The sequence below is a fragment of the Chionomys nivalis genome, chromosome 13, assembly GCF_950005125.1.
Source record: "Chionomys nivalis chromosome 13, mChiNiv1.1, whole genome shotgun sequence".
Classification (NCBI taxonomy): Eukaryota; Metazoa; Chordata; class Mammalia; order Rodentia; family Cricetidae; genus Chionomys; species Chionomys nivalis.
In genome coordinates, this window is record NC_080098.1 from 32153205 (window position 1) to 32171806 (window position 18602).

The window sequence follows — 18602 nt, forward strand, 5'->3', positions numbered from 1 at the left end:
AACATTAATTCACTTTTAAATACTAACCTGGACTTTAATTGTGGGTTTTAGTGTCCTATTCTAGCAGCCACTTGGTCATAGTGTATCATCTCTCTTGTATGTTGCCTGTTTATTAGCTAACTAATATCTTGTGGAGGATTTTGTGTCTGTATCCTGAGGGATGTTATTATATACTTTTATCTTGAAAGGTGGTGTGGGTTATAGTAAGAAATGAAATGTTAACTAGAAAGGAGCATATGAAGAGTTTCTGGGGAGAAGCTTGTAGATGGCCTTGATATATGCATTTAAGCACTTCTCAAAGTCTTAAGAATAAATATATAAGATGTTTAAGTTTTTAAACAGTATTATATATAAATTATGCTAAAAGGCAAAAAAGGTAGGAGAGAAATTTTCTAATATATTTCTTTCTTTCTTTTCTTTTTTTTTGGTTTTTTTTTTGGTTTTTCGAGGCAGGGTTTCTCTGTAGCTTTGGTGCCTGTCCCTGAACTAGCTCTTGTAGACCAGGCTGGCCTCGAACTCCCAGAGATCCGCCTTCCTCTGCGTCCCGAGTACTGGGATTAAAGGCGTGCGCCACCACCACCCGGCCTTCAAATATATTTCTAAAAAAATTTGCAGAGCATGTATTATGATAAAGTGGTGTAGCTGTTTTTAATGATGCTGTTTCTGGTCTTTCCTGTTATATATTTCAGGGCTATTTCTGAGCCTTCTTGTTTCCTTTTATTTCACTACTCACCTCTAGTTGAGACCCTAAGTCATTCTTACAAGTATAGGTTAGATAAAAAACACTACAGTCATTCATTCTTAACCCCTTCCTGCTAGCTTAACTGGCATTAAATGAAAATATATCTATTAATTTTTGTGAATAATGTGCATTTTCCTTAGGTTATCTCATTTTTTTCCAGATAGAAAAATAAACCAACTAAATGTGAGAACATTTTCTATTAAATGAATGCTTTAAAAATGAATAGACTTTCATTGAGCATGAAATGTGATGTAATGAGAGTATGTAATAAGCACCAGAGATAGAGGCAGAGATCACAAAGTGGCTAGGTTACTAGAGAAGGAGATATGGTGTGTATGTATTTTAAAGTGGGTTCTTCTTTAGCTGCCATATCTTCATCAAAACTCAAAGTCTGAGTAACCTCATAGGCATTATGTACTCTCAGTAAGACTAAAAATAAGTCATAGTTCAAAGAGTATTTTGGACATCCAAGGAATCACAGCAAACCTATTTGTAAACAAGAAGTAACTCAAGCATGTGTTAGAAAATTGTACCCCATCCTATAACTTGGTGGGTGTGTATAGAGAAGATACTGGCTTCTTCCTAAAGAGTTACTCTTGAGAAAATAGGTATCTTTGCTAGTATCTTAATGTCCAGATAAATGTCCTATAGTATACTTAATGTATTTTAGTTATGAAACTTACTGAATATAAAAGTTGGATTATGCAAAGAGTGGAGTAACTTCTCAAAAATGTTTCAAGCCAAAAATTACTGGGTTATTATTGTTTGATCTGAAGGAAACTTTTGGCAGTGTGTGGTAAGGCAGTGATATTAAAGACCATCTTTGCTGTGCTATTTAACAAATCAAATCTCTTCTTGAAAATAGATACCTCTTCTGGTTCAGAAGATGAAGGCTCAGTACAGGGTGATTCCCAAGGAACCCCGACCTCTAGCCAGGGCAGCATCAACATGGAGCATTGGATCAGCCAGGCCATCCATGGCTCTACTACATCAACCACCTCCTCTTCCTCCACTCAGAGTGGGGGCAGTGGAGCAGCACATCGGCTGGCAGACGTCATGGCCCAGACACACATAGGTGAGTGAGTGGCACATAGCGTGGGGGGCTGGGTGCCTTTGTCTTTGCTGGCGTCTGATTTGTTCTTATCATTTTCTGAGTTAGCACTGAGTGTTGGTTTGTTCTCTAGGAGTGCTCTAGTTATAGAATCTGATGGACACCTGGGTTACTGCATTGCACAAAACATTTCTCAAACTCTTGCTTTATGGTTATTCAACACCTCAGTCTCTTGTAGCAAGAATTCTCCCAGCTTTGTGTTGGTGTTAGGCCTACATTAACTATAAACTGGTTGGCCTATTAACTCAGGCTTCTTATTGATTAACTCTTACATCTTACATTAACCCATAATTCTTGTCTGTGTTAGCCATGTGGCTTGGTACCTTTTATCAGTGAGACATTCTCACTTGCATCCTCTGCGTCTGGGTGATGATTGTAGACTATGAGCCTTTTCTCTTCTCAGAATTCTCCTGTTCTGGTTGCCCGGCCTATACTTCCTGCCTGGCTACTGGCCAATCAGCATTTTATTAAACCAATACAAGTGACATCTCTTTACAGGTTACAAGACTATTGTCCCACAGCAAAACAGATTATAAAGTATGAGCTGCTGTTACTTAGTGGGGGATGGGGGAGAGTGTCATTTGAGGAACTTGAAGGACTTAATGATTTCTGCCCAAAGGCATTCAGATTGTTTAGGTACTTCATACTATTCTATATGTGGACTCTAGAATGAAGAAGGCTGTGTAGATTAGAAAAAGTAGAAGGTGAGCTAGAAAGATGGCACAGCAGTTAAGGGTACATACTGCTCTTGCAGAGGACCTGAGTTTTTCTGCCAACACAAACATTGGACTATTTACAACTCCCTGTAGCTTGAACTCCAGGGGACCCTGGAGTAGCCTCTTTTGGCCTCCAGACACAACTATATTCATATGCATCTATCCCCCAGATTCATATACATAATGAAAAATAAAAATCTTAAACCCACAAGGTCAGAAGCAAGACCATGGGACATCTGAAAATAGTTCAGGTGAAGAGGTAAGCAATAATTAGAGGAAACATGTGTTAGATGGGTATGTTGTATGAGCTGTGTGGGTTTATCATCCTGGCCCATGTGCTTGTTACTTACTGGGTTCTAGTCTAGTCCTCACTCTCAGGGCACAAGTAGGACATCTTGATCTCTGTTGTCATTTGGATTTGTTGTCATTTGTTTTATGTGGATTAAGATGCTCAAACAGTTCAATGGTAAGAGGTTTACACAAGGTAAATTGCTTGGCTAAGATCCAGTATGGTCACTCCATCATGTTGCCACCGAGTAGGGAAACAATTAAGTCCTTGGAGGCAGTTGCAGATTACACTGTCATCCATACTGAGAGTATGAGTGAGGGGCAGATTCCGTCTTCCCAAGTCACACCTGAAATACTGCAGGAATACCTTTCCACACCAGGAAACAGGAAATGGAGTGAATGAATTAAGAGCGGCACAGTCAGCTTAGATACCCAGAATGTGGGTCTTTAACTACTTGATGGGTAGGCAAAGTCATTTCAAACTGACATTTTAAGCTTCACCCCATTTGAACTTAGTGGAATAAAGTTAAAAGCATTGACCTTTTCTTATCCAAATGAGTTTGTTTGGTCCATTGCCTGAAGAACAGCATCTGCTTTGAGTTCTCCCATTAGCAACAACTGGGATCTTGCAGTCACTTTTTCAGTAAAGGGAAAAAAATGTGAACTATAATTTCTTGCCCTTGTTCCTCATAACTGTTGCAAGTAAAAAGGAGAGTATTGGAACATTCTGAACAAGCAGTGCTCCTTTCAAAGTGATATTACTTCAGTTTAACACATTTTGAAGAAAATTACCAGTCAGTGTTACCTAATAACTTACATTTGAAATATCAGAGAATTAAGCATTGTATGTAAATGTCACCATTAAATATATTTAGACAACATAATTTATTCTTGCTGATTGGAGCTTAGGATAGTTGCTGAGGCCATCAGCTGTCCATGGTACCTGAACAAAGAGGTTACCCACTAACTGCCTCATGTAACTCATTACATTCTCTGATTTTGTTCTTTTAAGAAGGTTCTCATAATCTTACTAAGAGGACCACATATTTCTGAACAAATTAATCACTGCCTTCGGCTTTCCCTTTGTGAGTTTACACTTGGAATACTGAAGGAAATTATAGCATGCAGAATTAAATTTATCCATACTATAAAAGGTTGTATTACTCATATACGCCAAAGCTCAGTGTGACCTAAATATAACTCCTGAGTGTGTGACATTTAGTAATTTCTCATTTGGCACAAGGATAAGTTCCTAGAATATCTGGGACTTATCTATAGAAATTGGCATTTTTTTAAGCAAAAGCAAACTAATAAAATCTGATGAGAATTAGAATACTTCATTCCAGAGACAAAGGCAGCCAAAAAAAAAAAAAAAAAAAATGTTGGCAGCACTTGACCTTTTGCTGAGATCATCAAAAGCTTGGGAACAAGAAAATGGCGTGAGTATGTGCCTGTGTATGCTGTATGCACATTTGACAAAACTCAAGGCAAAATAAGCTCCAAAATTAAGTTTGATCTCTTAGGGGCAAGTTGCTTCATGTGGAACCTGTAGAAACTTCTTTTGCACTTAAGACGAGAAAAGCAAGAGCTAACAGCCACACAGTCTCTCTCGGAATGAGTATCCTGCTGTTCATTGCATCCGCTTCCAAGTGTCAGGATTACAGGCTTGTATCACCATGTTTGTTCAAGTGATCTTACTATGTGAGTTGTCAAAGTATTTTCTAGGCATTTTTGAGATCCTATTGCTTAGTCTTTGGAATAACTTTAAAATTCATCAGAAAATTGTCTTCTGTGCTTCTTTACAGAAAATCATTCTGCACCTCCTGATGTAACCACATACACCTCAGAACACTCAATACAAGTGGAAAGGCCTCAGGGCTCTACCACATCCCGGACAGCACCAAAGTATGGCAATGCTGAGCTCATGGAGACTGGGGATGGTATGTCTTATAGCGAGGTGCTTCCTCCTGTGTGAACACTCTTCATTTGTCCTTACTATGACTAGTATGAATCTTTCTGAGTGAATGTGCTGCTTCTAGACAAGACACTCATTGGTTCCTTCAGTCCTGCTTATCAGATTCCTCAGAAACTTTTCTAGAAGGTGACCTGACAGCGAAGAATATAAATCATTACCAAATTGTCTAAGAATTTCTCCTTATTAAAAAGAATGCAAATAGCCGTGAGAAGATAAAGATTTAATTAGATGCTGATGTTATTCTAATGTATAAATAATGTTGGTTGAGTCATTAGTGTCTTTCAGAATTTACAGTACAAGTGTTAAGACCTTGAATACCTACTTCAGAGGGCAAAGTGAAGTTACATGGAAAAGCAAAGTGATTTATAGGGGTGTTGTAGCCTTAGATTTTAGAAGAAGGAGGTATTTTTTCCCTCAAATTGGAAATAAATTATCAGTGTTTTGATAACTTACATAGTAAAAGGGTTCCTCTAGTTCTCATATTTCTAATCTTGATATATTATAATAACATTAATAGTTCCCAGTATGGAGTACTAATCAGCAAACCTCAATTATGAACTTTCTGCTGTATTCTAGTTTAATTATGTTATATTCCTGCCAGTGTCATAAAAATTAGGGTAGAGTAGAATCTGGCAGTAAAATTATCCCTTTTTTTTTCCTTTGTGAAAAATGGGCAGAACAGTATCAACATGCAACAATCAATGTACCTTACAGCCTTTGTTGGTGTTATGATGACTGAGTGGTTCACAATTAAATACTTAGTTCTGGCCATATTTTTAACAAATTGTATACTTTCCTTAGCATGGTTGAAGCCCTAATGCTACTTATTCATAAAGATCAATTTCATTAACACGGTAGCAATTCCATTTCTTACAGAATTGCTGTTCTTGTAGTCTACCAAGTTGGCTTTTGTTTTCTGGTATACACATTGTTGAAATTGATCATTGATGTTATTTTTTCCATTACTTAAAAACTTCTGTTATCCTTGAAATCTGTCCAAGTTTTAGTATTGGGTAAATTCTGACTCCTGCATTGTGTTGTTCAGTGTTTCTCATTGTGTACACTCTCGCCTCAGAACCACTCCTGAGATAGTAATAACGTTCTTACCTGTGCTTCAAAACCACTAGTCTTGGGTTCATTTGAACCAAATTGATTGGAATTAGCTGATGAGAAGATATTATCTTTAGATGTTAAGAAATATGGCTATTTTCCCATGTTTTCCGAGCTATAATAATCTTTCAATTCTGAAAGTACATTTTAAGATTGAAAACACTTTTGAAGTAATAGAGGTACAGTTCAGTGCTTAGACACCTTGTCTCACACGTAAGGCCTTATGCTGTATTCCTACTACAGCAAACAAAAACACTATTGTTTGGAAACTTTTTCATAAGTTATCTTATTTCTTCCAGAGTTTGTTTGTTCATTTCCACCGTGGTTCTTATTTTTTCAGGTGTACCAGTAAGTAGTCGGGTATCAGCAAAAATTCAACAGCTTGTCAATACCCTTAAACGACCGAAGCGGCCCCCATTACGGGAATTTTTTGTTGATGACTTTGAAGAATTGTTAGAAGGTAAATTTTTTTTCTACCTCTTCTTTTAGGAGGTCCTGTGGTTCCATGTACAACATGTGCTATATTTTCTGCAAAATGACTTTATTTTGTTAAGAGTAATAAACTTGCCTTTTCTTAATAATAGAACTCTAAGCCAGAGGGCAGGTTGCTGTTTTCAGTGCATATGTTAAAAATACACCAAGTGCCAAGCAGTTAGCGTTTTGAAGCCACCTGCCCCCTCGGTAGTAATGCGACTCTGTTCTGTGATTTAGGCCTCTTTGTAAGAACTCAGTGCCATGATAGCAAAGCAAAATGTAACTGTAGAGATATGTTGCTCAGTGCTGAAGAATACTTTATACACAAGGTTATGAGACTGGGGAAGCATGGTGAGGACTCTGCCATCCACCTCACCTATAATGAATGGGAGTCTTCAGCTAGATAACTTAAAATTGAAACAAAATAGATCTGTATGTTGGATCAAACCCAAGCTTCTTGTTATCTGTTAACTGAAGTTAAGACTCAGCTGAGGGATGGAGAAGACAGATGACTAATGGAATAAAGCACTTGGGTGCAAGTGTGAAGACGGAATTTCAGATCCCCAGAACTCATGTAAAATGCAGTCTTGGAAAGTATAGATCACCAGAACAAGCTGGTGAGTAACACCAGCCTCATCCATGAGTTCTGGATTTGATTGAGAGGCACTGCCTCAATGAATAAGGGAGAAGAATGATGGAGGAAATTTCCAAACAACAACCTTGAACCTATATGTGCATATTCATGTACACATGGGAACACATACACCACATGCATATACATAAAAATTGAAAAATAAAATGTATAGAAGACTCAGCTGATTTTCCAGATAGTAGATGGAGATGATCACTCAAACTCTGAGAGAGAATTTAGAAATAGGGGAAATAATTTCAGTTTTACACCTATCTAAAGATTTTTATTTTCTGAGACAGGGTTTCTATGTGTAGCCCTGACTGTTCTGGAACTCTCTCTGTCGATCAGAGTACCTGAACTCACAGAGATCTGCCTGCCTCTGCCTCCTTGAGTGCTGGGATTAAAGGCGTGTGCTACTACCATGGCTAATACCTATCTAAACTAAAAGAAGAGAAACAGTGTATTCTACAATAAGACATTTATTTTAGTTTTACTCACAGAAGTAATTTCACCATGCTTTTATTATTTTTAGAGTGTTTGTAGAAGATTTCATTAAAGGGGAAAATATAATGTAAGAGCTGAGCCTTTTGGAGTCTTGAATACTGTGTGCTAATAATTAGAACTTTAAACCCATGCATTTAAATGTGAGACTCTAGGCATATGGTTCAGTTTTGTCTGTTATCTACAAATGTTCTCACATCCTCCTGAATTCTCCATTCTGTGTTGCCTTGGAAATTGTAAGAGCTCAATTCTTTTGTTACATCCATAATGATTTTGGTTCTAGAAAAGCATGTTCGCTGTCAGCTGATAGACTTATGCCTTAAATATGAATCTCTTAGATATTTTACAAACTCTAAAATAAATTATACTAACATGGGTGTATTTTTTATGAAAATCTTATATGTTTAAATGTGTTTAGTTCAACAACCAGATCCAAACCAGCCAAAGCCAGAAGGTGCCCAGATGCTGGCCACAAGAGGGGAGCAATTGGGAGTGGTCACGAACTGGCCACCCTCTTTAGAAGCTGCACTACAGCGATGGGGGACCATCTCACCAAAGGCCCCCTGCCTGACAACCATGGACACAAATGGAAAACCCTTGTACATCCTCACTTACGGTAATCCCATAATGTCTTTTATAGTAATTTTATAAAGTCCACTCTCTGTCCTTTGTCATTCCTGCATTCAACCGCTGTTGAATGGGAAAAAAGTACATTATCTTCTGGGTGACTCATTTATGTGTGTGTTGCCTTATTTGTTTCTGGTTTAAAGGTAGATAAAAATTTAAAGAAATTTTTAATAAAATTACTTGGTGTTGATAGAGGAGTTACTACTTTCTTTTTTAAACTTAAAACCAGGAATAGATGTATAAAGCTGTAATTATAACTCCACTGTGATACTAGATCTTGTTTTTGTTTTTTGTTTGTTTTCAAATGAGTAATTTCGTTGGTGATTCAGTAGGGAGTAAACCATTGGACCTAGGCTTGAATCATAATTACCTAAAATATCCACATGCTGTAATCCCAAATGCTAAAATTGAAAGATGATGGAAATTCCTGAAGTCTGAAATCCAAGAAGTTTTCTTTTTTTTTTTTTTTTTTTTTGGTTTTTTCAAGACAGGGTTTCTCTGTGGTTTTGGAGCCTGTCCTGGAACTAGCTTTTGTAGACCAGGCTGGTCTCGAACTCACAGAGATCCGCCTGCCTCTGCCTCCCAAGTGCTGGGATTAAAGGCGTGCGCCACCACCGCCCGGCCTCCAAGAAGTTTTAACTCCCCAAAATACAGTTATGTAAAAATATTTAAAATTCATTAAAAGACTTTTCTTACACACACATACACACACACACACACACACACTTGATTTTTGTTTTGTTTTGAAACAAAGTCTCTATTGCGTAGCCCTCACTGCCCTGGAACTTGCTATGTAGACCAGGATGGCCTCTAACATGTAGAGATTCACCCACCTTCTACTTCCCTGGTGTTAGAATTAAGGGCATACGCTACACCTGGCTTAATTTACATTTTAAAGGGATATTTCTATCAGAAAGATAGGGGAATGTTTACATAATACTTCATAGAACACTCATAATAATATATGTAAGAATAGAGAATTTTTTGCCAAGCTTAAATGCTCAGGTTTACTCAAACAAGCCACATAGTTTAAAAGTTACAAGCAGATAAGCTATATTCATAAAGAACCAAGTCAGAAAGCAAATGTCTACATTTGTATTATTACCATTGGTAATTACATACATTCAGCTTTATAACTGTGGTCCTCTGAAATGCCATGGTGAATGGATAGTCCAAGTCTCTGACAAGGCTAATCAAAGTAATTTTGGTCAGTGTTGTGTTTGTAATCACCAGAGAGCTGGGATTTTGGAAAATCTTATCTTAGAAGAATATAAGTGCATAATGAGGACAACCATTATTTTGAAGAAATTTCAGTGTATTTGCATATTCAAACAATATTGATACTGAAAGTCAACACTAGGCATATTATTAGAGACTAAAATGAGTTAGAGTTGTCTGAAAGTCTGTATCATTTGTACCTCCAGTATTGGAATCAGAACAATACAACAATAAAAGACACAGCATACCAAATTGTAAAAAGTAATGCTGACATTTTAAAATAATAGGAAGCTAAAAGCCTGCTGACTCTGGGGAAGCTAATGGAGTGGGTTGTTTGTAGTGGGAGCTGCGGGCTGTGTTCCTGCCACCCCAGCTCCTGGTCGCCTGGCTAGCTCATGCCCCAAAATAACAACACACAAACTGTATTCTAATCTGTGTAGCACCCCAAGGTGCGCTTACCGGGAAGATTCTAGCCTACGTCCATCCTGGATCGGAGCTTCATCGCGTCTGCCCCAGAGAGGAGAGCTATCGAGTCTGAGCTCACTTCCTCTTCCTCCCAGCATTCTGTTCTGTTTACTCCACCCACCTATGTTCTAACCTATGAGGGCCAAGCAGTTTATTTTTTAAACAATGACCTTCCTCTATCATTTCCCCTTTTTCTGTTTAAACAAAAAAAAAAAAGGCTTTAACTTAACTTTAACATAGCAAAATTACATATAACAAAACAATTATCAAGTAAAACAATATTTACATATATTTTATCTTTATCATAACTAAGGAAAACTATAACTATCTATTCAACTCTATCAAAGACTCCAGAAGGATATAATATTACCTAAGTAAATGAGAAGTAAGCAACTTACAAAACTCTAGAAATCACAGAGACATCTCGCTGCCTGGACAGTCACCCAAAGTTCCTCTGTACCGTTGGGGCATCCATCTTTGGCTTACAGGTCCATAGTATCCAGAGACATTTCCATGAAGCAGGAAATTTCAAAGGCAGTTCAGTCACTATCTGCTGTGTCCTGCAGAATGTCTCGCAGACTCTTTCATGAATCAGGAACCCCGAAAGATCATCTCACCTTTAGGCAAGTTCAGCAGTCCTCTGCGGGTTCTCTGTGTCCAGTTTATACAATAGTCCAGGCAAGAGCAGTTTCTTGCCCAAATGACTATCAAACTCCATAAGGAGCCTCTTCGATGCCCATCTTCTTTCTTCTTGAAGTAGATTGGGGCTGCCAGGAGCAGACGTGTCTCATTGTCATGAAAAACCTTAAGTTATTAAAACATTTAAAATGCCATATTCAATAATCTTTGAAAGATATGAGGAATGTCTATCCAAAATATATCTATGTGCATCTAGAAAATCTAACATGACTACAAACTTGACTATTATAGATAACTATTCATTAACAACGTATATACATAACATTTTTACATGAGCTACACAATCACAATACCTTAATTGATATCAGAAATACATATACATATAACAAAATTGACCTTAAATTTAAACCACTAAAGCAAAATCCATATCAGTGCAAATTATTCATACCTATATCATATTCCCCTTTAAATGTAAAAGAACATTTATAAACAATATTTGGGAATATGGATGTCGTTATTTCTCTCCAAACTGCTTCCTGCTGAATAGGGGCGCTGTTAATCAGATATTTCAGGGTATAACCTGTGTGCTAGGTTCATCTCAGTCGTCAATTGAGTGAAGTAATTTTTTGAAGGTGTTCACAGCAACCTTTCAGGAGGGCGTGGTCTATCATACCATATTGGGATGGAAGCAATCTGCAGGGTGTCATTTTGTAGTGGGAGCTGCGGGCTGTGTTCCTGCCGCCCCAGCTCCTGGTCGCCTGGCTAGCTCATGCCCCAAAATAACAACACACAAACTGTATTCTTTTAAACACTGCTTGGCCCATTATATCTAGCCTCTTCTTGGCTAATTCTCATGTATTAATTTAGCCCATTTCTAATAATCTGTGTAGCACCCCAAGGTGCGCTTACCGGGAAGATTCTAGCCTACATCCATCCTGGGTCGGAGCTTCATCGTGTCTGCCCCAGAGAGGAGAGCTATCGAGTCTGAGCTCACTTCCTCTTCCTCCCAGCATTCTGTTCTGTTTACTCCACCCACCTATGTTCTAACCTATGAGGGCCAAGCAGTTTCTTTATTTTTTAACCAATGATCTTCCTACATCAGTTGTTGAATCCAGAGGCTGCTGATTCTGGACTTGTGTTTGTTTTATGCCTTTCTTTTCTTCCTGGTAGTGGTTGAACTCAGGACTTTGTGCAGGTCAGGCACACATACTGTCAATGAGCTAACTCCTCCACCCAAGCCTAATGTTCTGATCTCTGGTGCAGCAAAGAAAAACTTTGTAATTCTCAGAGAGAAAAGGCAGTTTACCTTCTGCACCTGTAAGGTTTCCTGGCTGGTTAGATGATTATCAGTTAATATCAAGAATGATCATCCCTACCTGGTCTAGTCAGAACCATACTCATCTTTGGACAGCTTCACAGACATATCCAAGATGATCTTTGATCGGATTTCTAGGTATTTTTTTTCTGCATCATGTGATACCATCCTGCATGTAAATTGAGACAATAACCTCACCCCCAGACTTTGTTCCTCATGCTGTCCCTCTGACAAAGTCTTCTCCTAGTCTCTCAGTGAGAATTAGTTTTCAGGATTTGGCCCTCTGGGACTTCAACATCTGTAGTTTTACTTTTAGGATTGTGACTTTTTAAACTTTGGAGATTGTAATCTTTATTATTTCAGCATTCAGGCTTATGGTATTTATGATTATTTCTGACTGGCTCCACTTTGACATCTATCACTCAGAAACAGCAAAATCTGGATACACATTTCAGAAAACTGGAGAAACAGATTTCACTTAATTCTTTCCACAGTATACTTAATGCAAACTAAACTTTTGCACAGGGTCAGCTGTGCTAGAGAGAGGTCTTTCACTTAGTTGCATCACCATGGAGAAACAGTTCACAGTTCTTTCCATACTCCTGGCTTCATCTTTACAGATAACCTTTATAGCTACAGGAACAAATGGCTCCTTTTACAGCTGCATGCATGATATTCGATGTTCCTTTAAAAAACAAAACCTTGGCTTTTTTTAAAAAAAATATCACAAACACTTTGAATAATGAGGAAAAAGCCTCAGTTTTAAATCAACCACCAAGGTTAAGCACCCGATTCTATGTAAATAATAGAACTAAAAAGAGCCCAGCATCTTGAGAGTGGGCCCCCAGAGATCCCTCTGTGTTTCATGTACCAAAATGGGATTTGGGCTTAGAAGTATATGGGGTTTGACAGTTTACTTTTTTATGGTTCCTTTGTATTTGTGGATACAATGCAGACTTAAAAATAGACAGGGGTTATTGTTTGCTATTTAACATAACCTTTTTGTTGTTGTTTTTAAAGCATTCTCTTAGAAAAAGGTTTTACTAAGACTTTTTTTGTATAACCCTTATGTCTTGCCAAATTAATTCTGAAAGCTAATTATATATTTGGAATCACTGCTGTTTTACAGCTAATGACTCCAACCCTTACCTCTCTGTGTGTCGATGGGGACCCTAGCACCAACCTTTGTGTTTGTCCCAGAAGCTGTGTGCATTTTAGTGACCTGCAAGCGTGCACTAAGGTAGATTAAGTTTGTTCTCTGCAATGGTGCAGTGCTTTGGCTTGGGAAGTCAAAGATGACTGGGTACATAAGATGAAAGTCTTGGCTATGACCATGAATACTATATATGAATGTTTTATCTGTGGGAAACAAAAATGAACCACAAATTGGTTATTTCTGAAAAAATTCAGGGAAAACAAAGCTCATTGAATTTCAGTTGTTCTAAGGCCTGAGCAAATTAGTGGAATTGAAGGACTATACTATTTAAAGTCCTCAAATATCCCTTCAGCCCTCAAATTTAATTCCCTGTCAAGTCCTGAGACAGCCGAATTTTTAGCTGAGAAATTTAAAATATTTGGTAGAAAATATCGATAGAGTAAACCTATAAACTATCTGATACTTAAATCTTCACATTGAGGTAGAAATAGGAAGCATACTCACCAGTACTCATGGGATACCATAATCTTAATTTATGAAAATAACTACACAGCACTTTCTTTTTCATTTCTCACTTGGTAGAAACCACCATCTTCATCTACTTCCCTTTTTTTGTTAGGATACCTGTAAGTTCATTTTGCTTTTCTATCTCATAAATGTTCCTATTTATCTTTTTATTTTTAAAATATTTAATATATATACATGTGTGATATATTTTGATCAAATCCATTTACCATTCTTTATCTTTTAGTTCCTTTCCTATCTCCATCATCTCTTTTCACTTACAACCTGTTGTGTTCATTTTTTCTCCCAATACCTGATGAGTCCATTTAGTGCTGTCTGTATATTCACGACTATCGGACCATCTGTTGGAGCGTAGGTAGCCTTCAGGCCTGCATCCCTGAAGAAAACTGACTCTTCCTCCCCGAGCAGCCATGTATTGCTATTAGCTCCTTCTATAGGGGTAGAACTTTATTAGTTCCTCCTCATCCATTCTGAGTTATTTTAAGTATAATAGGGATTTATCTGCCTTGGTTACCAGTCTTCCCATCACCTTATTATAAATTGTTCCTGGTAAGTCTCTACAATTCTTGCCCTATTTTCTATGTGATATCTTCTTTTGATAACTGTATTACCCCTGCATATCTGTCTGTCTTCTTTCTCTGCAGTTATGTTGTCTGTACAATAACCTAGACTTTATTCAAATCTAAGAGAAGTTAAAGAAGTAGTCCTTGTCACCCACTCTGGAAGTGTTTCTTGTTTTGGATTTATAATAGTAACTGCACTTGCTAAGTTTCCTTTTTTTCTAAAAGCTACAAGATGTAAACATACTAAGTATATTTCAAGAATTTTGCCCAAAGTTTGCGTTTTGTGCTTTCCTTGAGTCTCTATGTAAAACTAGATTGTGTGTATTAGTATAAGATATAAGCTTCTAAGAATCCCCAGGTGAAAATGAATTTGAAGCATTAACAGACTATAATGGTTTTAATTGATTGGTTTGTTTACAACACATTACTTTTTATTTTATTCAGTGATAACAAAATGTAATTATTCAGCTAGAATAGCTCCCTAGTTTTGTTCACAGTAAGGAAAGTCTGGAGCCTTAAAGTATTAATGGGGAAAAAAACAACTCCTTGTGTTGTTTCTCATGAACTGATGATTATTGATAAAGAAGTATACTCCCCAAATAAAATATCAAATGACTTTAAAGATCTATGAGGTTCAGAAAAGGAAGTAAACATGAGTGAAATATTAACATCTAGTAATGAAATACTTAAGTGTTATGTTAAGTTGCATACCAAATCATGGACTTGATTGGTGCTTGCCTATGACATTAGTGAAATCCCAAAAAAGTTAGCATGTACTGAGAATCAAGAATTATCCTGGCCAGGCGGTGGTGGCGCACGCCTTTAATCCCAGCACTCGGGAGGCAGAGGCAGGCGGATCTCTGTGAGTTCAAGACCAGCCTGGTCTACAAGAGCTAGTTCCAGGACAGGCTCCAAAGCCACAGAGAAACCCTGTCTCGAAAAACCAAAAAAAAAAAAAAAAGAATTATCCTGGCAGTTAGAACAATGAAAGATAAACCATTCTTCTTCCTCAGTATCCACTAAAGGTTAGACAAGTAGATGATGCCTATGAATGGTAAATAACAGCAGCATTAATTCAAGTAGCTATAGTTCTAATGAGAAATAAAACAAATTTAGGTTTTTTTAAATTAAAACTGTATTATAAACAAAAATAATTTCTATTTACAAGAAAAAAACTAGACATTGACTATATTGAGACGTTTAGATTGATCTGCATTATATTACTTTTACATGAATGTATTGACTTAAATCTTGATTTATCTTGAAAGCTTTTAATAATTGAGTATCTTAGACTGTGCTGTAGAATGTGCAAGAACTCTCCTTCTATTTGAAGGTACTGTTATTCTCCCATATACTACCATGAATACCTGGAAATGTATAGGCATAGGGTTAAGGCTTAAAATGTGAAACTCCTTCAGAGCTTGTTTTTGTTCTTAAATAAATGTCTAGGAAAAGAAAAACTTTTTTTACATTTTCATTCTACTTTAGAATTTTTTTCTAGAGTTCTGAATTCTAAAACAGATATTTGTCATTATCTTTTTCTAAGTGTTCAGAGACTCCTCTTCCAAAATCCCTGAATCCTGAGATTAAAAAAATGTGTTCACTCTAAGAAGTTTCTAACCTGCAGTGGATCAGACTTTGAATGACCCATTAGAGACATTTTTACATAGTTTGTGTTCATTGCAGTTACCCAAGACAGGACATTACATTAATAAGAGATGGATGTCACTGATAGAGCTTTCTAACTCTCACTGGTTCTCACGTCCTCATGCTTAACCCAGAAGAAATGCAGCAAGTAAACTTTTCTGTAGCTTACAGTAAGTGTGTCATACAGTATGAGGAGTTAGGGGTTAACTCTGGTGATTCTCTGGCAGTGTGTCAAGTTTCAGTACTTATTTTCCATCCTGATTCTAGGAATTTAAGTTGAAGGCTTAAAATTGAAAAAAAAAAAGTCTCTGTGAGACTTTGTGAGAGAGGATTTTTCAAGACCCTACCCCTTCCATTTCCATGTCTATATACTGTTAACTAATAAGAAACTTACGGCTTCATGTTCCATCAACTCCTTTCCTGTCATTGGCTAAGCCTAAGACTGGCTAAACAAGTGAAAATTAAATTTTTCAATCTCTCCTCTCCCCTTTGTCCCTCTCTCCCTCCCTCCCTTCCTTCTCCTTCTCTCTTACTTTCTCTCCCTTTTCCCCCTCTCCTCCTCCTCTTCCCTTTTCTTTCCTTTTCTCTTTCCTCTCCTCTTCCTCCGTCTCTCTTATTGTTTTTAACAATTATCATATGTACTCACTTGTAAGTGGTCTTTAAACATAAAGCAAAGAAAAGCAGCCTGAAAATCACAATCCCAAAGAACCTAACAACAATGAGGACCCTAAGAGAAACATACATGGATCTAATCTACCTGGGAAGTAGAAAAAGACAAGATCTCCTGAGTAAATTGGGAGAATGGGGACCATGGGAAAGGATTGAAGGGGAAGGGAGGGGACCAGAAAAATATAGAGCTCAATAAAATAATAATAGTAATAATAATAATAACATTACTACTACTACTACTGAGTCACTTTTAGCTTTCAGTTTTATAGTCTTGTTTCCCTGTCCCTGTTTTTGTCAATGCTTTCAACCACATATGCTGAACAAAATAGATGTATATGCTTGACTCTGAAAATGCTCCCTAGTTGAATATTTACAGATGTATGTAACTAAAATGTATGTGTATGTTGTTAAAGTTACTTGTGTGTTTTTACTTTATATTACCAGGCAAACTATGGACAAGAAGTATGAAGGTTGCATACAACATTCTACATAAATTAGGTACAAAGCAAGAACCTATGGTACGGCCTGGAGACAGAGTAAGTGAAGTTCAAATAACTAGATAACTTCTGTTTTAAAATCCCAGGATTCAGCCTATCCTTCCTCCTTAGTAGGGTGAGGTTGGATGTGAAAGACAAGTATGCATTCATTGTGAGACAGGTATGACCATCAGATTGGGGAGTTTTGTGTGTTTTGCTGCTTTGATCAGTTTCCGTAGACTTCTTGGCCTGCTTTATGGGAAGAAATCATGTGGCAGTAGTGGGATCATTATAAATTTATAATTGTCTCTTGTTTATTCATGAGCCCCCCACCTGAAAATATGCTTGTTCACACACACTGACGGCCTCAAATGAAGGCAGATACACATGAGACCTCAACCTCAAAGAATTAGTTTTAGTTAATATGCTTACACACACACCTTATTCCTTTTCCAACTTGTTCATCTAGCTGGTTTTCTAGCCATGTAGAAAGAAATTCATGTATTCTAGAACTTAATTTTGTTTCTACCCACTATCCTGTATTGCTAAACAGCAACCATGACCAAATTTAGGATATACAGCTCCTACCTTCAGAATTGCCATCACAATCCATTTATGCCATCTTGTTTATCTTATCAAAGTGTTCTTGCCAAAATTAATGAGGTGTACTTAGAACAGTTTTTAAAGAAGCCATTTGGAGCTGCAGAATTAGAAACTGCAAAAATGATGCATATGTGCTAAATCAGTAGATTTATGTCCCTGTGAAAATATACCCACTTTGGTTTATAAAGAGTTAACACTGAGGGTGCCTCAACATGCTAGAGGAGCTGGTGTGAAAATAGAGGCAGCATCCTGAAGAACATAGTGGGGTTATTATTTAAAAAATTATCATATAGGAACTTTCTGAAACTAGAGAGTAGGAAGGAACATTAAGAGAACACTGGGACCAGGCAGTGGTGGCACACACCTTTAATCCCAGCACTCAGAAGGCTGAGGCAGGTGGATCTCTGCAAGTTCAAGGACAACCAGGACTGTCCCACGTAGAAACCCTGTCTTGAAAAACAGAGAGAGAGAGAGAGACAGAGACGTAGAGCGCGCACTAGGATGGGGGGAGAGGGGGAGAGGGGGAGAGGGGGAGAGAGAGAGAGAGAGAGAGAGAGAGAGAGAGAGAGAGAGAGAGAGCGCACTAGGATGGGGGGAGAGAGAGAGAGAGCACTAGGGTAGGATGAGAATTAAATTGGTTATGTAGTAGTCATGTACCACATACTGACATTCAGTGACAATTTGCTTGTAGGATGACATCCCAGAAGATACTGCTTAATGAACTCATTAAGTTTAGTTTGCATGAGTACATTCTCTGATACTGTCATAATTATAAAACCATCTAAAACTTTTCTCAGAAAGTATGTCCACACCAAAATTAAATCTCTGATCATTTAAAAGGTATGGAGAAATTGGGTCAAATATTTATTACTTATGAATATAAAGGAAACATGTTCAAAATATCAAATATATTCCAAAATGTGAAAATATATCAGAAAATCTTTGTTTCAGATACTTAAACACAAATTTCAGGGAACATAGCAAGATTGAAAGGGTAAATATAGGAAATGAAAAGAAAAACTGTTGTCCTTAAGATATGCCATACTGTTAAGGGGTATTGGAAAATCTATTTAGTAATTACATCCAGCAGTAGTGGGTTATAATATTCTACTCCCAGATGGGCTGAACTGAACACTTTGGATGAACAAGGA

General features: G+C 37.4%; 1 protein-coding gene across 6 annotated transcripts in view; it reads left to right on the forward strand.

Annotated features, from left to right (window-relative positions):
- The window catches only part of Dip2c (disco interacting protein 2 homolog C), a 359742-nt gene that overhangs the window by 218045 nt on the left and 123095 nt on the right, over window positions 1-18602 (forward strand). For all 6 annotated transcript variants that reach the window (XM_057787245.1, XM_057787246.1, XM_057787247.1 and 3 more), the window contains 5 exons: window positions 1608-1817; window positions 4663-4797; window positions 6283-6402; window positions 7967-8164; window positions 16817-16908. In XM_057787245.1, coding sequence (XP_057643228.1) covers window positions 1608-1817; window positions 4663-4797; window positions 6283-6402; window positions 7967-8164; window positions 16817-16908 — 755 coding nt within the window. The remainder of the gene's footprint in view (window positions 1-1607; window positions 1818-4662; window positions 4798-6282; window positions 6403-7966; window positions 8165-16816; window positions 16909-18602) is intronic.